The sequence below is a fragment of the Musca vetustissima genome, unplaced genomic scaffold, assembly GCF_032173495.1.
Source record: "Musca vetustissima isolate MV318-11 ecotype Yass unplaced genomic scaffold, APGP_CSIRO_Mvet_v1 utg896, whole genome shotgun sequence".
Taxonomy (NCBI): Eukaryota; Metazoa; Arthropoda; class Insecta; order Diptera; family Muscidae; genus Musca; species Musca vetustissima.
Window position 1 is genome coordinate 174,261 of NW_026887934.1, and position 24,382 is coordinate 198,642.

General features: G+C 33.1%; 1 protein-coding gene across 1 annotated transcript; it reads right to left on the reverse strand.

The window, feature by feature from the left end:
* Positions 1 to 736: 736 nt before the first annotated feature.
* LOC133335759 (uncharacterized) lies at positions 737 to 13,324 on the reverse strand. Its single transcript, XM_061544057.1, has 9 exons — positions 12,582 to 13,324; positions 4,418 to 4,581; positions 4,207 to 4,352; positions 3,930 to 4,135; positions 2,970 to 3,162; positions 2,677 to 2,905; positions 1,802 to 2,608; positions 1,617 to 1,735; positions 737 to 979 (listed from the first exon to the last, which is right to left on the reverse strand). The coding sequence occupies exons 1-9, from the start codon at positions 13,322 to 13,324 to the stop codon at positions 737 to 739; spliced, it is 2,850 nt and encodes a 949-aa protein (XP_061400041.1).
* Between the last annotated feature and the right edge of the window lie 11,058 nt (positions 13,325 to 24,382).

The following is a 24,382-nucleotide window of genomic DNA, read 5'->3' on the forward strand; positions in this document are numbered from 1 at the left end:
TTTTAAAATTTCTTAAGCCAATTTTTATAATAATGGTGTATTTGTTGTTGTTGTATTTTGTTATGTGTAAATTGCACCATTAGTAACTATATTCAGTAACATTTTAGTTCTTATTGTATATATACATTTATAAAACTAACTATGTATAAATATATACTATATTTTATTTACATTATAACATTCTTTCTTAACTAGTGGTTGTTTTTTTTTTGTTTGTTTATGTACAAAAGTATAATTATTGCAACAGCTTGCTTAATTGAGTTAGTCTTTTTTCTAATGTTTGTTTTTAATCGGATCCAGTCATATACATATTTTGTTTAAAAACACTTATTTGTTTATTTATTTTTTGTTTTTCTAGACCAATGATCTTATGACAAGTTTTAAAATTATGAAAAACCATTTTAAATTATTTTCTTCACACAATTTCATATTTTTATGTATATAAAACATTCAATATTTTTTTTTCTATTTGTTGTTGTTGTGGATTTTTTTTCGAATAATGATGACATTTGCATTCTACATTAATATTTGATTAAAATTTCATATTAAACATAAACAATAATAGCAGTTAATATGAAACCGTTTTTTTTTGTTTTAAATGCCATCCTCCAATGGGGATGTGTGGATGGTTTCGGCAGGTTGTTGCTGCTAGTTTTTTTTTAAGTCTAATATTCATAATTACTTGCCCAGCTGTTGTAGTTGTTTTTGTTTGTACTTGTATGTTATTCATATTTTTCTAATTATTTTCGGCACTTCTTTCGGTGACCTTCTGCGGAGAGGAGGAGGAGGATGTATAACTTGTTTCGGGCGGGTTTGGGGATGTTTGATTCGGTGCCATTGAATTATTGAAATTTATTTCATCATCAGATCGTCCTTCGGCGATGTCACCATTGCCATTGAGAAACCTTTCTTGGTTTTGAAACTCATTTTCCAAATCATCTGATATTAAGTAGAAGTCTTCTTGCTGATTATCGGAAATCTGAAAAATATAATAAAATAAAATAGAGATTTTTTTATTAACAAAAAATCATGCAAGAACGTCCATTAGTTCGAACCGAGGTTTTGAATTTAAAATACATAATATGAGTCGGGCCCGCTATATCAAAACTTGCACAAATAGTGCCAACATTGATTTTTTTCTATTTTCTGAAAGGTCGTAATGCCACTTCGGTTGAAAAAAAACTTTTAGAATCCTCAAAACCCCAAATGGATGCCAAAACATGGACAGACAAAGTAAGCCTGAAATGTTAAATTGTTGCCGAATTGCTAAATTATTGATTTCAGCAACTATGGCTGGAAAAAATGTATTGAAGCTTAAAGGGATTAATATTATCTAATTAAAAATTACAACGAGGAGGCCTCTGAGAAGACGGTATGTCCAATTGCAGCTATTCAAACGGAAATTCGAGATTTATTGTGATTTTAACGGATGTCAAAACAGTCCGTTGACCTTTGCTCTTAAAATATACCTATGTTAACACTGGTTGACCAAGGAAAAATGTGAGACCCTTGGATAATTATAAGGGATGATCATCCGACTAGTTTTCTGCATTGTTTCCGGTTCATGGCTCATTTTTACTATTACACATCGATTTATCTGTCATTTTTTCACTTACCATATCTCCAGAGGTGCGATCTTCACCGAATGTGATACCATTATTCATAGCTGCACTATGCTGTACATTGAAATCATTGTCGATTTGTTGGGCGGGATCTGCTAAACGATTTTCTGTGGCTAAAATACAAACAAACACATATTATATACAGATCTTAAGCACCATTACTATCTCCTTCGCCATACCTCTTCGTTGCACTGGTGGACCATAATCATCATCATCTTCATTTTCCGATGTGGAATAATTCAATTTTCTTTTTGTGGCACTACCACCTGAGTTCGTGTAGGATAATCCAGTTTGATGATCGCCATTTGGTGAATATTCATCACTATCCATATTGCTGGAATAACGGCGACTATCACCACTGGTAGAGCTTCCTCCACAACCATTATCATCCACACCACCACCACCGCCACTATTGCCCCGTTGACCTGCCATTGAATCATTTGTCTGGGTTATACAACCAATTGTTTTGACAACAGAAACACTTTTATTTATCGAATGCTTTATGGAATCTGCACCGGGTGGTACCAATGCCAATGGTGGCGTTTTTGACGAACGGCCCATATGATTAGCCGACATTGAATGATGGGAATTTGAATTCTGATAATTGTTGTGATAGTTGGCCCTTTGAGAGGTATGGGCATTCATTTCGCTGTCCACATCATCGGCATCCGTGTTGGGATGTTGTAAATTTTGTATCAGACACAAAACTGCCTTTTCCAGCTGCAATGGATTCTCCAAGGCCGGCACCTCGGAGAATGATTGCGGTATTTTTGCATCAATAATCACAGAGAATTTATTTTTCATATGTTCGATACGTTTCTTGCCCTCCTCCTCGCTCAGCAGAGTATTTACACAAATGAATGAGTGTACCTTGTTGGTGCTCTTGTCAATCTCAAGGAATCCTTTGGTATGGAGATATATAATTTTTCCATTGCGGGTAAAGAGTCGATACGTAGATTCACCATATGAACTGTTGCAATCGTACACTGTTTGAAAGAAATGAAGGTTTTAGCCATTTCAATTTGATATATATTTCTTTAATGGAAATACTTACTTTGCCTTAGCGCCACAATTACCCATCGCACATCGTCCTGATGCATAAATGTGAATGGACTTAGATTTCGTACCTCACCGGTCATATAACCAGCTACCAGACTAATACGTTGATCACAGTCAATAATCCGACCATCAATCAGATGACGTGTTTTGTACTCCAAGCGATTGGCCTCTATTAGAGGATTGATGACCGGTGGTCGAACAATTCTTGCTATGGCAATTAAAACCTATTGACAAGAAGAAAATTCAGGTAAAATATATGGTTTTAAAAATATTTGATCCGGGACTTACAATATCATTTCCACTTATCGTATGAAATGGCATCATGTCCTCACGGCCACACCTTCGACGCATTAGTTGCAGGGTTGAGGGAAAGGTACTGGTTTTTAGGCCCCTGGGAGCCATATCACTGCGCCGAAAACTACCTTCGATTTTTACCAATTCATATGTGGTAGCCTCTGAACGTGGTCCAGCTCTTGCCAACCTAAAAAGGAGGAAATGAGATTTTAGATAGGTTGTATCATTATTCGTTTCAAAATGGAGGGATAAGGCGATTCCTTGGAATAGTTTATCCAGTTCATAAATGAAGAAAAAAATATAAAAAAGATTCTTATCATTGAGAACTAATACCATGTATGGAGCACCTTTCGATTATTTTGGAAAATATCTGTAATAAGGAATTTTATTATCATAAATCCTGAAAAACTGACGCAATTTAACAGATTGGAAATAGGGGTCTGCCAAAGTGATTCTAGGAGTAAATGGCGACTGTGGTGGCTAGGTCATGTTGTGAGAATGGACAAAGATGTCCCATCGAGTCTCCATATGGTTCAAGCAGAATAGGAAGGCTAGTAATTCAATCGACAGATCAAGTGAAAGATAATATTTCGAAGCATGACCATTCAAATTGGAAAAACTGGGCTCAAGTTCTTGGAAATATTTTTTAGTCTGGGATATGGAACAAATGTTCTGATATCGCTACCAAAATGCTGACAAATATAATCGCCGTATTTAAAAAAAATAAACTTAAAAATTGTCGCAGGTGACGAATCGTGGACCCATGCGTAAGAGACCTTAACAGAACAATAATCGACGCTTTTGATAAATATTCGCCTTTTAGATATTTATACTGGAATGCATCTAATAAGATCAGAAATATAATAAGATCCGGTTTTGGATTTCTAACATGAAGCCTGATATATTTCTTATGAGTTCGCATATTTCGTGACGGCTTATCTGAAAATTACTTACCTAACGGTAAAACTACGACGATCTTCTCTTAATCGACGATCGATTTCATCTTCTTCAGCCTTAGTTCGTTGTCTGGGTTCACCATTTGCATCTTCAGGTTGTATATCGAATAGAGCATCCAGATCTGTGGGTATGAGTTTTTGCTTCAACATTTGATGATCTTCGGGATGGGTTATATGGAGAATATTCTGGCCATATAAATCCGTCTGAAAATGAAAATCGAAAAAAATAGTAATTAGAAATTTCTATTTTACTGCAATAGAATTTATTTACCCACCTGACAATGACCCAAATGTTCCTCTATACTCGTTGAGACCAATACAATTTGACCGCTACACGTTATTGTCAGAAAGAAACTTTGTAATAATTTCATGAGGGCATCGGTGGTTTGAACCGATTCATTGTTAAGGCTTTTTCCAAATACTAAAAAAAGAAAGAGTTAATATTAATATTAAAATTCAGATTAAAAATTGAATGCCATTACATACCATATTGAAGACGCAACCCGTGGGTGGAGAAACGAAGAACGGCCGTTTTGTCGACTCGTCGCGGAGATTCTGCAACATGTGGCACCATTGTTGAGAGTTCTTGTATTGAGCCATTGAGTTTATCGCGTCTATTCTTTTCCGCACGATTTCGAGCTTCACGACCACTAAAAAAAAAAAAACATGGAAACGAATACGAATGTTAATGGGATATCACAGGATTAAATAAAATATTTTTTTACTGGTCATATTTGTAACCCTGTTTCTGTTGCATAATCGTAGGCTTATTTATCCTTTTGTCTATTTTATAATGCCTTAATATGATATCTGTTTTACACATGTACTTTGACTCCAATTATATTGAGGCCTCTACGCATGCTTTGCAAACACAGCTATCTGTCATATCAAAGATTTCCCTGCTAATTTAAATTTGAGGTTATGTATCTCCTTCTATATTGTTATATTCGCACAACAATTAAACAAAATCAAATATAACCTCCCCGCTGTATACCGATGTAATTGCCTCCAGTCAATTCCTGATAATGTCTAATTTTCGCTAAATACCTTTCCCATGCCTCCTTCTTAGTCCTGTCATTAACGTCACGACTAGCTGTTCATAGCACAAACAATACAACCTTGTAAAACATTTCTCAAAATAAATAAATTAATGAGAATAATTCAAGAATTCATAGATTTGTCATTTGCCATGGCTGATGGTGGGTGGCAGGGTCGTGTTCGACATTTCTTGTAATTGTTTATTTGATTTTTTCCTGCGAACTGTTGTGGCAAATTACTGTGAATCCTTGAAATCTATACTTGAAACAAAAATTAGACTGTGTTTTAATTGAAAAATTAGGTTTTCTTTTCGGGTACTCCTAGAAATTATTTGGTTGTCGGCTATGTTGTCGAGAAACATTATTTAGTCTTGGTTGTATTACAATTTTTTTTTATTCAGAGGATAATGCTTAGAATCTGGTTTAAGTTGAATTTTTAAAACGCCATTGTGTGTGTGTTCCCACAAAAAACGACATGTGAAAATTTTAAAATTTAGAATAAAAAAAAAATAATTAATTAATTTCTGGGAAGATCATTTTACAACCTACACGATTTTTACAATTAACGATTCATCAACGCCAACGGCTGGTGCTAGGATCTTGAAATTTGGGGTGAGAGTCACTCTTGATCCAAAGGTGTCAGATAAGGCTGGGTTTTTGGAAATTGTTCTATAACGACACGAAAAGTTCATATTTGGCGAACCGGTGGAGCTTAAACTCCTGAATTTTAAATGAGGATCACTGATGTAGCAAAGGGGTTTTCTATAAGTTTCCGAAAAGTACTAAAATGTACTAAATTAGGTACAGAGCTAAAAACTTGAAATTTGGAATGCGAATACAGGAAGTGGTTTTGAAAGTGTGTACTCATGTATACGAGAAGTACTAAACCGTACTAAATTGTGTACAATTAGAATTTGGACAAACGGATGGAACTGGAATTTGAAATCTTCACATTACTGTCGGAGTGTAGGATATCAATATGTAGCTTGTTTTGGGAATTTGTACTCATGTTTACGAAAAGTACTAAATGGTACTATATGGTACTATATTTGGTACAATTTGGATTTCTGTGAACCGATAAGGCTGGAATACGAAAATTTTGAAATTAGTTTACTACTGCTTTGTAGAAGTGAGGAATGTTGGTAGTTTGGGAAATTCGTACTTATGTGTACTAAATTTGTTACAATTTGAATTTTGCGTGAACCAATAGAGCTGAAATCCTGAAATTTGGAGTTAGGATCACTGTTGGGTATGTAGTAAGTTTTGGAAATATCTACTAATGTGTACTAAACGGCACTAAATTTGGTACAATTTGCATTTAGAATGAAGCGATAGAGAGCTGGAATCCTGAAATTGGGTAAAGAGATTTCCATTGGATACAATTTGGATTTAGGTGAACCGAGAGATCTGGAATCCAGACATTTAGAATTAAGTCGGGAAGTTTTGGAAATTCGTACTTATGATTGCTAAAGTAGGTAGTTATAGATATTTTTATTATTGTGTTTTAACTGGTACCAAATTTGGATTTGGGTGAACCTATATTTGAAAATAAAAATTTGGATTTTTTTGGAACTAAGTATTACAATAGTACAAAGAGTAATAAATTATATAAAATTTGGTATAGAGCTAGATTTCTGTTGCGGTCAGAATTGGTGTGTAGTGTAGAGATATGGAGGTAGTTTCGCTAATTCGTAGTATTAAATGGCACTATAATTATGGTCGTGAATTGTGTTTTAAAATAATAATAATCCACATTTGCTAAAGAAGTAGCAGACAAATGCTAATAAAAAATTAATATAAGATTTTCAATGGAGACGAATCCTTAATCTATGTGTCCGCAAGTCCAAGTCCAAAGCAACAAAAGGCAGTGTGGGTCTTCAAAGTCTACCCAAATCCAACGAAAGTTGTTCGTGGAAGAATCACTTCAAAGAAAATGTTTGTTTGTTTCTTCGTCAAATCTATTCATGTGGTGACGTTCCGTTTATTTTATTTTTATGTAATATGAACCGACAACTTCTCAGCTGTGTCAACAACTCTTGAAAATATGCCCTTCATTCATTGTGCTAGCATCAAGCGACGGCAAATTTTAAACGCGTTTTTTTCTCGAAACAGTATTTTTACGATTGGCGGTCGCGATAACTCAAAAACTATTAATCCATCCAATCGCTTCCAAATTTTAAGACGTTATTATGGACCTACATAGCTATCGAAGTTAATACTCATAGTTCATACAAGATATGTCGTTTTTCTAATTGCGTTGGAATATCGAAAAAAAAATGGATTTTCTTCAATTACAAAAAACAACAACGTTGTCACCGATTTTCGTAGCCAGAAAATTCTGTGATCTGTATATGTCCAGACACCACTCTGAATGACAAATATTCGTATTTTTATCATTAGGCCAGTACTAAATAACCCGACCATAATGGGATGCTGGGTTCAAATCCCATCGGCGAAGGAAATATTCTTTCAAAGTAGGTTTCGAATGTTTATAAAAATAGGGTTACATCTCCCTCTAGATAAAATACATCCGAAGCCGACTGTCGTTCTAAAACAACAACACAAAATAGTACTGACAGGGAATAGCGGCACTCAGCGGAAAATGGCAACACGAAATAAGCAATGACACAAACCATTGCAAACATTTAAGAAGACGTTGTCTCTATGCTCCGATAGAAGACAGCCCCACGGTCTAGGACCAATCATCTACTATGCTATACTTAAAACAATGAAATGGTTAATGAAACTATGATAAGGACTAATCGAGTTTGTGGCAATGCTTTATGGAAGTAACATGAGAAAAAATCTCCTTAGAAAATCTGCAACTAATAGACAATACGAAAAATTTGGAGTTTAAATAATAGAAAAAATGCCAGGGTGCTAAGAGTATCAATCTGTAATTATTTGAAGACCTATATGCGATATTTTTATATAAAAATTGCATTAAATTTGTCCAATTTAATACCTTTCATATCAAGTCCAATACTAAAATGTTTATTTTTTTATAATATTTATAATGTTCCATAATTCAATTCCTGCCACTTGGGAATAGAGTTATAAATCCTTCATGGCTACGTGTTGAGCATAGTAAATATTCTACGACAATTTTCCATTATATAACCAATTCTCAATTGTTTTAATAAATTTCACAGACTCGTTAAGAATCAGCCACCGTATGTCGTAATGAGTTCGCAACCATTAAAAACAGATCACATTTAGACTCCATTAATATTCGTTGTCTGTAGCACTTTATTTGGATGTAGTAATTCTGTCTAACGACTGTTGGTTTTTTCGTTTTCTGCAACCCCTAAGGAATATTTCATGTCTGCAAAACTTTTTGCCGTTTTTTTTTCTTTAAAGCTGTCTGGCAAAGTGACAACTTGAGGGAATTGTTAAATATTTTCGCTAATATTTTATTTATCCAACAATAATGATTATTTCAATTTTTCACATACTTTCTTCTCACCGACCAACCGACCGGCCGACAGACAGACCCAACACTGCTTTGGAAGGTTCAGTTTAGTTGTTGTTGCTGTTGTTGTTCTATACATTGTTGCTGCAAGGTTGATAACTTTTTGATATTTGCTGCTGTTGTCAAGGACATTTCTAAATCACTTTCGTTCACGTGAAATGTTATTTTGCGACGTAAAAATATTATTTATCAATCAAAAAAAGCGAACAAAAAGAAAATAAAAATCAAACACGATTCAGTCATTTAATAATGCCAACTTAGAAATGGGTATCTGTGATGCCGACTTTTAGGCAATTCCAGTTGAAACACATTCGTACGTCATTTATTGACGCAGAAGAGGGTATAAATCGAAGGAATTATTATGGCTAGACCTTTAAGCCAATCATTTATTACACACATTATTATTAAACAGATTGAGTGTGTATTAAATCTTTCATGACCGACAAGACAGCTGTTTGTCTGTATGTCTGTCTTGTCCGAAATAATGTTTGACGTATTTGTAGTAAATATATTTTTTTCTCTTCCATTTTCTATAGATGGATTCATCTTAAATTTCGTAAGGCATAAAATCTCCTCCTCCTCCAAATGATTAGCCTTATTCAATTTTAATCAGTATATAATTTCATTTCTTCTGGTAGAAAATGAAATAATCAAATATTTTTTGTTTCGTTCGTCGTTTCAGTGAATGAATGTTCTTAGAAAAGAATTTGAAACACACGACAGCTATTACCGAGTAAATAATTCAAAATAAAAACGAAGTATAGAGACCTTAAATTGTGAATTAAATCAGTGGTTGAGTGGGTGTAATATGCTAAAGTGGACGTCAGATTGTAAGAGTCTTACATACATACATATGTATATTACAGTGGTTAATATGTTTATTCAGTATTATTATCAAAGTGGGTGTTTATCGTTTGCTACCGAATTCAAGGTTTTAGATTTAAAATATGCTCGAAGATCAAAATCGATTTCACAGCATACGAAGCCAATTTACTTTGAAAATATGCGAAAAATCTGAAGAAAACATTTCATGCAAATTTAAAGGTCAACCAATCTACTGGAAGTTATCCGAAAAACTATGGCCTAAAAACGAATGGGATGGAAGGGTTTACCAAAATAATAATGTTACTTGTATGTTATGCATTGAGAGTTGTGCATTTAAAGATTTCCTGTCATAGATGCAGTTGGCTGGAGTCGGATGTGATAAAATTCATTTTTAAATATTCCCCTATGCAATTTTTATTATTCATGTATACCTTGTTAGAATAAAAAAATACTACGATGTCTATATCATCATGAAAATTGTTCCACTGTTTTTCAAAATATTCTCTCATTTATATCTTTGACGGGTCAAAAGGCACTGTTTTGAGCCAATTTGTAAAAAAACACGCTCATAGTGCACACTGAATCGTTTTCTTTTATTTGTTTTCCGAACTCCTCCGAAGACTTAAGGAAAACAAACCGTCCTATGTTGCTCAAGCCGAACTTTTGTTTTGTTTCTGGCTCATATGTACATATCTGGCACCAATCTACACGGGCTTTTTTGAGCGACTATCAAATTGTGCGGGGTCCATTATCAAAAAACCCTTTTTTCATTCAATATGGAATGTATGCTGATGGAAGAAATGTCGAACGATGTTTCTATCTCACGGTACAATATCAGTTCACGTACGGCATCAATGATCTTTGGTACAGGGACTGTTTTGGACTTCAGGTCTAGCTGATGAACTTCGTCTTTGAGCGTCCACAACTATATTCGTTACACCATTCATATAAAGGTTAAGGTTTATGGGCGCACTCTGATATAATTACGACCACACCGAATCTTGTGAAAAATGATCACACGAAATTATTCAAGAAATGTCAGAAGTCGGAACGAAATGCCGTAGTTTAGCCAAGAAGTATATATTAGAGTACTTTAAGTAAAAACGATGTTAAGGCCCTGCCGAACTTTTATACCCTCTACCATGAGGATGACAATCAAAATATCTAATATTAATGGGGGCTCCTAGAAGACAACTCATGTTATGATAGGACCTTGAACATATCGAAAAATACGTCAGTGGAGCTACCAAATTTCAGCAAATTCGATTGAAAAACGTGTCCAGAATCCCTAGAATACCGAATTCATGGAGGTACCGTTATATGGGATACTCTGAATCTTGGGGTCAATATTCAGAATTAAATACCAAATTACAGCCAATTTGGTGGGAAAACCTGTCCAAAATTCCCAAAACCCAAAAGGGTTTAAACTTGTCCAGGTCGAACTTTCATCCCACTATAAGGAAAGTAATTATAAGAACACACGGTAGTCTAGGAAGACAATGATATTTTTTTTAATATTGTCAGGACTCATTAAAAAGGCAAAAACATATTCTATAGCCTGTCGATATGAAAAATCGTTAGGAGTATTTCCAAATATTGCATATTTCTCATGACAGGGTATTATATCCTTTGCGAACGCCGAATTGATCGATTTTAATTTATATATACCACTTATAGCAATTTTTAATTTATGTTTAGAGTCGAGCGGAATCTAGCCAAAAACATAATTTGATTGCCGAGCCATGATTTTGATACCAAAGAGAACCATTGAATTGTGAGGCATATGACATACATATGTCTTGTCATATCCCTACCTTGTTGGCAGTATATAGTCACAAATGCCTTCTTGGCAATACACAGTCATTCACAATTTCTACTGTTTTCAAAAAGTTATTTATTATTATTTATAAAAAGAAATATGTTCCATTTTTTAAGAATAAATTGAAACCTGTAGCTTAAGGCAAAAAAAACCTTCGAAAAACTTTGTAGACTTTTCACCACTTTCATTTTGTTTACCTTCTTCTACCCTTCCTTTGTTGTAATTATAAGAAAAAGTTATGGAATTTTCAAAAGAAAATCCTGAAACACAAACAAACCGATAAATGCAATAATCGGATCTATAACCTAAACAAATAAAGTTGATATACTGGACATGACAAATCTGAAATAGTTTCTGTTTCTTTTTTATTTGCTTTATATTTAAAGGACATTCATTTATAAAACACACAAATATAGATACAGTTGTTTTCTTTATTTATTTACGCACACACACACACGTGTTTACATATACATGAATGTACATATGTATATGTTTACTTATTAATTTATTTAATGTCTGGCAGCAACATCAAGATTTGTCTTGAACAGCAACAGTAACGGTATTCTGAAAATCAAAATACCACCCTCACCACTCCACCGCCACCACCCCCCTGATTCCCTTTTTGATTTCATCTAATACGTGTGTTTGTCTGTCTGTGTGTGTATGTAGTCGAGTGTGCGGTTTCCTGCGGGATATTTGATTTCGATTTTGATGCTGTTTTTCTGTTTTGTTTTTATTGTTTGTGTACACATTTCCATTCAGTTCGGTTCGGTTCATTTCGAGTCGAGTCCTTGTCCATGGAATTTTTCTATTTGTGAACGAATTATAAGGATATATATTATTCCAAAGAAGAAGAAGCAGCAGCAGAAGTTGTTGTGATTTTTGCACATTTTATATTTTTGCGTAGTTGCCTTTAAGACGGGGAATAATACGAAATGACATGGCCACGCGTATTCATTTATGTGTGTGTGACTGTGTACGTGTGGTTGGACAATCGAAGAAGTGAAACTATTATTGTTTAACCAGGGCCAAATGCAAAAAAAAAAAAAAAATGAAAACAAATTGGAAACCTGTTGTTTTCCCAGATTTCTGTCTTTGGCGCATACTACGCATCAATCGGAGGGTGACTTTAAATGGAAGATGTAAATGTGGAATGTAAGGTTATCGTCAGGGTCATAATTTTCCAGAATCTGGTATTGAAATGGGGAAAAATGTCAATTTCAGATTTGAAGGGATTTTAAGTTTTCTTTCAATTATTGTTTTCAAGGTGCCCAATAATGAAAAGCTAAAAATTAAATTGTAGCCAATTTGGTTGAAAAATGTACCCAAAATCGTATATCCCATTTTCTCTATATAAATATTGCGAGATTAGGCTAAATCGGCATAGATTTTCATTATGATCTAGAATATATATAAGGTAATTTTTTATAAGGTACTACATATTTTGAGTCTATCTATCCCAAAACCCTCTTCAGATTTCCATTTTCCCACACTTACCTATTTGAAAGCTGAAACATATCCATCATATGATCGTGTGGAAATTGTCCGCCATACTGCCGACCATAAACATGCGATCCATAGGATCGATAACCACCAATCGGTGCATTGGGATACCACATATTCGAAGGGAAATAATTTTGACTAGGATGAGAATTTTGGTTATAATCCGTTGTCGGCGAATCACACATATCACGAGAATTCCGATGATACAGATGCCGTTCAGGTAACGGAATGTGACGATGATGATCGCCACCATAGATGGGAGGTTGTGAGCATTGGGAGGGATGTTGTTGTGGCTGATGCAGCGAACTATTCTGATGATGATGTTGCTGCTGTTGTTGTTGGGGCGTTAACGTATGCAGGGGTGGGAAATTGTAATTGAATTGTATGGCGGAGGATGATGTTGGTCGTAACATCATTTCGGCAGGATGATATTTTATATCTTCACCATAGCTATCCGATGGCATTGACTGGCCAAATATTTCATTGCCCGGGAATTCGGAATAATCCGAACCAACTTGCGATATATTGTCATCCAATATGGCACCACTGTCATCACCGCCACCATCGGTGCCATCATCATTGTCCTGATTCCATGCAGAGATTGAGTGCAGCTTCAGGGAGTCGTCATCACTTTTTAAATTGGTAATTTCCATATTGGTTAGGGTGTCTTGGCCATTCAGTGTATCCATTGACATAAAATTGATTTCATTCATAAGGGGAATGTTTTCTGGTCCCATTTCACCTTGAGAAATTGCATTTCTTTGGACGTTATAAATTGTTTCTGTTTTTTTTTTTTTGTTTTCTTATATAAACATTAAGACACAATAATGTGAAAATGCTGAAATGGAAAGAGAGAAAAAAGGAGAAAACAAATATAAATACAAAATGCATAACAAAAAAAAAAAAGAATTCAAATCAAATTTGTATGATAAATATTTGAAATATATATGTAGACGTATATAAGCGGAACCATAAACACCCCATTATAACCCAATAACAATGAATATGATGTTTGCACATCGAAAAAAAAATCACATCATGTGACTTCAAAAGTTTATCGACATTTAAGCTTAGTTCATCGCATATATGTGTATAAAAAAATAAGAATATTTTTTTGATGCATTACACAATTTCGAAGCGAAACGAAAAAAAAACAACAAAATAAACAAATTTGAAAATAGAAACAGCTGCACTCTTTCTTACTCCATGTTCTCGGTCTCCCCCACATTTTGATTTGTTTCTGTTTTGTTCCACCATTAACTTATTACCATCATGCGATACATATGCAGATATTTATAGATAAAATTGCCAATTGGGCGTATAATATTCTCTTCTATATTAAGTATACGTCATATCTAACACCACAAATTTATTTGTTGATTCGTTGTTGGAAGAACATCGGAGCGTATGATTGCTGTTTGTTTTAACAATACAATAATACATCAATCATACCACAAAAAAAGGTATGTGAACGTACACTCACACGTACATACGTACGCACATAGCAATAATATATTGTTTTGTAATTGTAGTAGAAAATTATTATTATGGGAAATATCTCAGCTTGCGAATTTGTTTTGTGTGTGTGTGTGGGTTTTTTTTGATTCGTTATTATTTAAATAAATTAATATGATTTTTTTTAAAGGAAATTAAAAATTTATATTGCGGTGGAAATGACATGGTCTACAAGAAAGTCTAATAAAACATTATAGAAATTAAAAAAATTACAATAAAAAAATAATATAAAATCACCTGCATATCTAAATGCTTCGCAGACATAAAAAAAACAAATTCTGAGTTAAAAGCTTCGATGGGTTTGTTTTTGTTATTGTTGACATGTAATATGTTATTTTTTGTGGATTTTTGTTTGACTATAGTTCAATTCAAAAAATCGTTATGAATTGGTTAAAAAATTAATATTTGAAGAAAATATGTGAGGATTGTTTAAAATTAATTTTTCAGGACATTTGAAGCAATAGGTGTAGATATTTTGTTTTTTTTTTATTCAAAGACTCTAAGGACTAAAAGCGTAGATAATTTTAAAAAATATATTTTTAAGGGCTATAAAGGTGGATTTTTGTTACCAATTTTCAGTATTTAAACATTATTATACCCTACACAACTATGTTGTCAGGGTATTATAGCTTTGTGCAGTCGCAAGAGTTTGTAACGCAGGGAAATATTGTTCGTAGACCCATCTTTAAGTATACCGATCGTCATATCTCGACTAGCTGAGTCGATCTAGATATGTGTGTCTGTCCGTCCGTCTCTCCATTATAATTTGCAAACACGATACAGGTCACAGTTCTGGACCAATCTTCACGAAATTTTCAATGTAGGATCGGTTCTGGCCAATGAAGACCCCTATTGTTTTTGGTAAAGGTTGGTAAATATTTATGGGATAATATATTTCGCTCACTGGTTTTTATTAATATATCGCAGACAGACATTAATATATCGCATAGAAAAACGTTGTTCTATGTGGCAAATAGAACACTGTTTTGCTTTGCCAATTCTCGTTGGATTTAAAGTAGACAACTTTTCCGATTTAATTGATATTTACTTTTCTCATTGTCCCGACCGAGTTTAGATATTTTTAATACGAATTTGGTTGTGAAACTCGACTGAACATAACGATGTTTTACTTGTTAATTGTACTTCTCTGTATACATATTTTTAAAAAATACATATACTTCGACATAATTTCCTAGAAGTTCTCCTGTTAATGTATCATTTTCGTTGTCATGCTCTTTTTCTAGCCCGGGAATTTTACGTCACAAAATCATTGAAAAATATTTCTAAAAATAAATAAAATTAATGATAATAATTGAAAAAAAAAACTCCTAGATACCATACGACGATGGAATGCTTCTAGATGCGGTGGTGTGGTCTACAAGATTTCTTGTAATTGTTTACTCGACATTCTTCTTCTGCGAAATGTTATTGACAATTGTAATAATTTTGATATTAATATGAATCCTTGAAATATGTACATACATATATGAAAAAAAATTAAGCGAACCTTAATTTGGTGATACTGTTTCCAAAGAATGATATTTTGATATTTTAATCCTGATCTGGTGGGTATTTCGCGATTGAAATGACCATATTTTTGGGAAAATTGGTAAACTTCAAAGACAGAAGAGACTCCTAAAGAAGGTTTCATTTAATGCTAATTTTTTTTAAAAAAAACTTACAAAACTTATACCGATACACGTATGATTAGGTCTATCGCAGTTCTTACAATTTTCATAAAATACAATTTCATTTGTGATTAATTTAAAATTCACATAGATTGTTTTATAAATATTCTTAAATACATTTCACTTGTTTTCTCTTAGAAAAATCACACTAGACTGAAAGTCTTTCTGAATAAAGATTGATTACATTGCAAAATTGGAGTGTGGGGGACATAAAAATTGTTGTCGTTCTTAATAATATTTGGTTTTTAATTCATTAATCCTCTTTTAATTAACACCTTTATTGGCAGACTAAACTAAAAATAACTTTTATGATGTATTCGCATTAGTTTTTATTTAATTAAACTTTGTTTATTATTAAAATTGAATAGAAGAATAACAACATTTATAGATCTACAAAAAATCAAGTTTATTTTCTGTTTTCAAATGCAAGTTGTCCAAACCAGTCGGATTATGTGATGAATAATCACAAACAGAAAATAACAAACAAATATGTTTAAAAATTCATAATCCAGATTTGTTTTTATATCCGATACCCTTTCACCTAGACGCAGTCACACACACAGACAGACACGCATACAAAAATAGTATCATATTTGTTATTTAATTATGAATTAATGCATATTAAATGAACTGCTAACTGGCCAAGTGGTTAGGTAGGTTGGTAGCCAGCCGGCTAGACAGACATCCATCCATCCATTCAACCAAACAAACAAACAGTCATAGTTTATAATGCAATTAACGCTTTTTTCTATTCTACCTTTTTACGTTGTTGCCATTAAGAACAGCTATTAAAATTTAGTCAAGGTCTAAAATACTCGAACTACGTCATTTCAAGTGCACTGGTTTTTATTGCTCTCTAATATGTGGTTAATAACAATATAAACAACAAAATACATTTTGCCGCCGATTTGTTGTTGTTTGTTTTATTATTTGTTTAAATTGCTTTAAATACAAATTTAATACACATTAACACTGTTATTAACTTCAAGTGTTTGTGGGTTTTGATGGACAGGCAAATAAAGAGGAAGAGAGAGAGTCTTTCTTTTGCACTCTCTTAAAATAAAAAATGACATTTAATTTTTCAATTGCAACAATGTGTACTTTTATTGTTAAGTACCGGTATTTACTTGTTTCTGTTACACTGCCACCTTCCCTTGCATTCTCAAGTTCCCCAAAAAGCACAACGCATTCACACACATACTCGCATACATACATTTACAAATTGTTATTATTTTCTTTTTACAAATGTAAAACATATTGCGCACAAATTCAATTTCAAGTAGCCAAGGACAAATAAACCCTACATACAGATATACACGCACACAACAACAACCAGTAATACTGATAACAATTTATTACAATGTAATGATCTCTGTGAGTTTCCGAGTAAATATTTACTGAGAGTGTTTTTTGCAATAACACAAAAGTGTTAATATTCTCTCTTTGGCTTTTTGGAGGGAGGAACAGCAAAGCTCTTAATGAAGAGTTTTGCAAAATTTTCAAGGTCTCTCTGCTCTCAATGAAAAACAAATAAATAATAATAACAACAGCATATGATTATTATGGAGAATCCATAATACTTTTTATTATTTTTATTTGCACAGATAAGAAAGAAAAATAAAATAACAAGAGTATTTTATTTACATATACCTATCTACCATTTAAGTATGTATATATTACTTGTTATTATTAGCTATTAAATGTTCGACAATTTGTCAATTCATTATTGGTATGTCAAAAGATCAATTAAATATGGATAACCAATACAATGTCAGTGCAATCTCATCACCAGTTGAGTGTCACAAATCAAATGTTATCAATATTGATATCAATTAACGACTCTTTTTTATTGCGGGATTATTGGAGGTGATTTTGCGTATATTTACAAATGAATTGAATTAATAAAATAATATAAAAAAATTTGGACTTTTAATTTTGAATATAACATTTTTTAACTACAATTCCATACAGCCAATATTTTCTATATCATTTCATGTGCATTTCTGTATTTCGTATTTTTTGCCCCATCAAGGTATTCGCCCCAATATTTTGCAGTTTCTAACTCATTTTTGAATATTTAAAAAATTGCGAAAAGTAAAACTCTGCTGTTGTAACTAATTCGGAATTAACTATTCAACTCAAACCTATCCTTATACATATATATATTTTTTTTTTTTGTTAATAAGTTATAAATAGTTTCTTAGGAGAATATCCCTAACAAAAAACTATGGCAACTGATGAGGATCTATGGCGTGATGAGAAACTATTGTCCTGTCTTTCCTCTTGGATGTTTGCTATTTTCCAAATGATTATTTTGGAGGGTGAGAGTGAGCATATGTGCACAAAATTTTCTTCAGTGATCTAGATTATGCTTGAAAAAATCTATGCGGAAAAATTTCAATGTAGGTTTATGTTTTGACAAAGATAGTTTGATGGTCATAGACTCATTTTCTTACTGCGTTCTTGATAGTGAAGAAACATATTTACATAGCATTTAAAATCTAGGTCCATGTTATGGCCTGTTGTGTGCGATCACATACCTAGTCAAAATATTAAACAATTTGGCGTTTCATATGTCCTCTTCCTAAGTGAGGAAAACAACTCAAAAATGTTGAAAAAATATTGGGTTGTGGAAAAAGAAATCCATTATTTTTTGTGGTCGATTTTTAGCTCCTGCAGGATGTTACTGTTGCTAACATGCCGGTCAACTTCGATCATCTTTAACATCAAAAACTCCTGAACGGAATCTACGAAACCAAAATTGCACATAATTGGTTGTTACACAGTATGGGAACCATAACCACCATTCACCATTTTATTTATTTTTTTTTTTGCATTTTCGACATTGTCAAAAAAAAAAAAAACTGTAAAATGTACCGAGTTTTCTCTTTGCTCACTTCCATTGTTAATAATCTGTAACTCACTGCTAAATGTCACCCTTCCAACGAGCATAAATCTGAAATTGTTTGATCGATATTTTACAAGAAATCTATCAGTACAGCCATCTGCTGAAAAAATAAGGATTTCTTTCTCCCCAACCTAATATAATTTAAATGAATCTTGACTGAAGTAGGACTTTATAATATTTTCATTGATTACAATTACATCCTGCACTCTATACCTAGAGCTATAGTACTCATGAACGCTATATTATACATTTTCTCAAAAAAAAAAAAAAAGATTTCATGATGTTTCTGCTGATAAATATTCCACACACTTTTCAATTGAGAGAATTACGATGAAGTTAAATGTTCGACAAGCACTTTATATCTTGAGTGTGACATTGTTTTAATAGTAATCTGAGTTATGGATACGACAATGTTCGTCCTGCAGATCGGACGAGGCCGATCGTTTGGTACACTTCACAAAATTCCATTCGACTTCAAAATTTTTAATCACAAGTCTTTTTGTGTTTAAAATTTTATGGCAGCAGAAACAAATTGAGATGATGTAGATCACAACGTTCATCCTGCAAGTTTCACTTTGGGGACTTTTAATGAAATAGGAATAATATCAGTAATAAAGTTTTATAAATGGGCGGAACACGTCACAAAATTTCTATGGTCATTTTCGACATAGCTAAATCTCGAAATTTTCCTTTTTAATTTCAATCCAATAACCCAAACCGTCAAGTATAATTTTGTGGTGATTGGTTCCTAATTGCAAATTGAGTACAAGGTGTATCAAAAAATAATTCGACACCAAAAACACAAAATGTCTCCATATCACATGGATAATTAAGCTACAATCGTCAAAATACTTAATATGTTCCGAGGCATTTATGTGGCTGCTATGTAATATTGAAAAAATTGTGAAAATAATTTTTTTACCCACCAAAAACTCGGAAAGCCAAAACACAACCATTGCTGTTGCAAATGCGCACATAAACTAAACATTTATATAAGGGCTATGTAAAAACATGGACCGTCGTTGACTATTTTCTGCAAAGAATACTCCATTCGTAATGTCAAATTATGGCCACTTCGGATGGAATATAAGCCTAAAATCTTCAAAATGTCTAAAATCGGGCGGAATCATTTTATTGGGACTTTTGCAAAACATAAAATTACATTGGACGTATTGGAATGTCAAAATTGAGGCCTTCAATTTCTGTTGGGAGGAATATTTGGAAGTGTTGCAACCGGAATACATTGTATGGAGGATGGTATTAAAAACCTCAAGTCTCATAATCAATTAAACGGTAAAAAGTTCTAATGTATAAAACTTTTTACCGGGTTAACCTACTTTATGAGGATTTATTTGGCATATATGCAAAGGAATGCACAATTGAAACCCACTGGTTTAACGAAATCCGGTTAAATGTAAATGTACTATTAGGCTCGATATGAAATGTGTACTTGATCATGTGGGCTTGTTGAAATCCAAAACAAATAACTGAAACTTGAAGCTAACCTAAGGCATATAATAAAATCTTAGGTTCGTTTATTTAAGCAATTGAACATAGTACTTAATTTGAAAACAACCAATTCCAAATCATTTTTGTTTTCGATTTTCTGTTCGAACTTGTTTCTGTCGAAATAAATCATTACTTACCAATCTAATAATAATTTTCTTTTTTTGTTGTTGTTGTTGTTGTTGCTGTTATTTGTTTGTTGTTGTTAATTATATGATGGTAATGAACTTGAATTTGGCCCCAAGAAATCCTTGAATTGTAGGGGTTGGTCTAGACGGGAGTGATGGTAAAGTCTTTTTTGTTTTTACTCCAGGCCTGAGTTGTTGCGGATTGGCATTGCAATTTAAACAAAATCGGTTGTTATTGTTGTTGTTTGTTTAATATGTTTGGTACTATTTGTTCAAAAACTATCTATTTATTTTTTTTTTGTTTGTATAATAAGTTTGTTATTTATTGTGTTTGTTGCTGCTACTGCTACAGCTAAATGATTTATACGTTATTAATATTTATTGTAGCAAAAATTGCGATCTTGTGGCTGTTGTTGTTGTATTGTACAGGTGTTTACCGGAGTGCCCTGAAATGAATACAAAATAAGTTTGTTGTTAATGGTACTATTTTTTCTGTTGGGTTTGTCGTTTTTTTATTTGTTTATACACTACAAAAACACCTAGTCACAAATACATGTCTGATCAAACATCAAATCCAATCTCAAACCAAACCCCCTCAACAGAACTTATTAAACACTTGCATATATATGCATGAGCTTTTGCTGTGTTTGAGTGTGTATGTGTGTGTAAGCAAGTTCGTGGTTAAGAACTATAAACAACAAGTACTATTATTACTATGAGTACGAACATTTACAATTTGTATATATTGAATGAATAAAAGTTGTCTATAAATGCCAGAGATGGAAATGTGTAATTGTTGGAAAGGGAATATGAAACTTAAAAGCGTAATAAGTGAGGGAGAGTAGGGTCAGGTTTATTATGTAACTAGTAAATAATATCATTAAGACATTTTTGTATCCTCCGCCTAGATGTAGGCATTGAAAATACCTAAAAAAATCGGAATCTAGACATTTCTTCGAAGGTTTCTTCATTGCAGTTTTTAACCATTAAAAACTAAATTGCAGCCACCTTGGGATAAAAATCCATCAAACCAGGACCATCAATATACTGAAAATGGAATGAGTCCTTTAAATGAACTTATATGGAATGTTTTATGCGAATAACACATTCATATTAGGTTGGGAAAAAGAAATCCATTATTTTTTCGGCAGATGTATGTACTGATAGATTTCTCGTAAAATATCGATGAAACAATTTTAGATTTATGATCGTTGGAAGGGTAACATTTCGTAGTAAAAAAAGCATTCAGTTGTGAGTTACAGGGTGTTAAAAATGGAAGTGAAAAAAGAGAAAATTCGGTACATTTTACAGTTTTTCTTTGACAAAGGCGAAAATGCAAGCCAAACTACTAATATTGTAAATGGTGTTTATGGTTCCGATACTCTAACAGCCAATAAGGTTCAATTTTGGTTTCGTAGATTCCGTTCAGGAATTTTTGATGTTAAAGATGCAGCTCGCACAGGCCGGTCGTCGAAAATGTCGATAAAATCGGAAAAATGATTAAAGTTGACCGGCATGTTAGCAGTCGTAACATCGCCCAGAAGCTACAATTGACCAGAAACGGCCAGAATTGGTCAACAGGAGAGGAGTCGTGATCCACCAGAACAACGCTATGCCACACACATCTACAGTGAATCGTCAGAAACTTCGGGACCTTAGCTCAGAAACTTAAACTTTAAAATGACAAGAAATTATGCAACAAAACGGTGAATATTTGGCCCAAATCGGACATTCCAAAACATGTTATATAAAGTCCTATAGTTCATATAAAAATTAAAGGGATTTATAATCCTAATATATGGACAGATATATCCCATTTTCAATACCAAATGTCGTAAGGGCAAACGATGACTCAATTTCAAAGCTCTATCTTAATTGTATATATAATTGGCAAATTGTATATATAATTTTATTCTAATCCGCTAATTAGAGAATATTTCAGAAGGAGTCACCCGATATTGTCCATTCAATAACGTGTGTACAATATCAGTACCAAATCGGTGGGGAAGAGATGAAATATCAAATTGCAGCTATTTAGGTTTAAAAATGGTGATAAGACCTTGAAAATGCATAAAATGGTGCGGAGTCTACAAACCCCAATATGGTTCAATTACATTCACTTCTATTGAAGATCTGTAGGAGGCCTATATAATAAATGCTATATCTTCAAGGACCTATAAAAGGTCAGGATGGGTTTAACATAACGTGGACTTCCCATTTATTGTGGGCCACTACGAAGTATTCTTTCTATAAAAGGCTTAAATAAGGTCTTTTATTTTTATAAGGACTGTGGAAGATCGTAAATATATATAAGGTCTTCTATTTATAGAAGACATATACAAACCTACGAAAACACTTTTATTTACTTAGGTATTCTGAAGAGTCTTCTACAAAAGACTAATCGAAGAAGATTTATTTTTTGAAGACCTGTAAGAAGTATTATTGGAGGTCACATTTTTATTACATTTAATTCAAAATTCCCATCTCTGCTTTGAGCGAAAATTTTCCCTCGTCTTTTTTCATTCATATGTAGTACAAAGAAAGAAAAAAAAACATTTCTGTACACTGAACTCTTTTCGTGCTCAGAGTAATTTTTGAATAAATTAGGAATCTCGTACTACAATTTCTACTACAACTATTCAAGTGTAGAGAATGGATAGATGAGTGGAGAAGAGGGCATGTGCGGGCGTAGGGATTTGCGGCATTTTGTGATTTTTAATTGGCAATTGCCGAATGCCGGCCAATTGATTGGCATGGCATTTAGCGGCGGTTACTGCCGCTGTTGTTGGTGCGGCGCACCACATTAATTGTTAACAAATAAACTTATTTACGGATATATTATTCATTCAGAAAAGCAAAAAAAAAAAAAAAAACACCAATGATGTTTTTTTACTTGATTTGCACTATTCGTTCGTTGGTTCGTTCACATAATGGGCTTTGGTGTGGTTTATTGTCAATTCACCACAACGTTTACTTTTATTGCCCAAAGGGGGAGGGTTTGTTTGGAATGCTGATACGTTCCGATGATATGTTTCGTGTATTTGACTGCTTTTGGCGACATATAAACAACCACAACAGCTAATATTGCGAACGAACAAACATTCAGGCACACAAATTGGTGGCGCAGCAATGCTAGCAATACAATTATCCAACAACTATTTATTTGAATTCAAAATACATAGTTTTGAGTTCGATAAACATACATACTGACAAACAAGTAAACCCGAATGCGAAAAAAGCAATCAAATTTATAAATAAATTAACTTAAAAATAGATATTCATTATGAGAGTATGGGGGTTAAAGAAACTATTTATAGGCAGGCAGATAGATGTAGGTATCACCAAAAGCTACGGAGCTACAACCAATTATATCAGCTTTTAAAACAACATTTAGATCGATGATAAGGGCTTTTGGAGGAGTAGAATCAAATTTCATAGTAATTCCAAAAACAGGAATAAAGGAAATACATTTGAAATACAATTCTGAGATTTTGAAAACATTTTTCTTCAGATTTTAATTCATATGTTTTATTGAACTGTCCATAAACTCATTGAACATGGTCGTATGAGAATTAAGTCATCTTTAATAATTCAATGATGATTAATAATCTCAAAAAAAAGCAACAAATCAAATTTTCTGCAATTAACACACAGAGAAAGAAATTCTACGCATGCGTAACTTTTATCTGGATGCAAATTATCTCGCTAATAACAACATCGACCTTAAAAAAAATTGTGGGAAATTTTACATTCTGTCATGTAAAATCCACATCATCATTTAGACGTTATGACGATGCAGTCAACATTTATTCTGATGCTATTTAAATGTGTAACGTTAACCACTGGTATACGACGCACATGCACATAGCCAAAGTTCATTGAATCGCATCACAACCAGAGCCAGACCAACAATAATCTAGAGAATAATCTGTTATTTTATTAAAAATAAACCTTTTGGGAACCACAAAGACATTTGAGATTTTTTATTGGCACGTTTGCGGTACAAAAGGTTTGACATGATTTTTGTTTTTCTTAAATGAATTAAAAAAA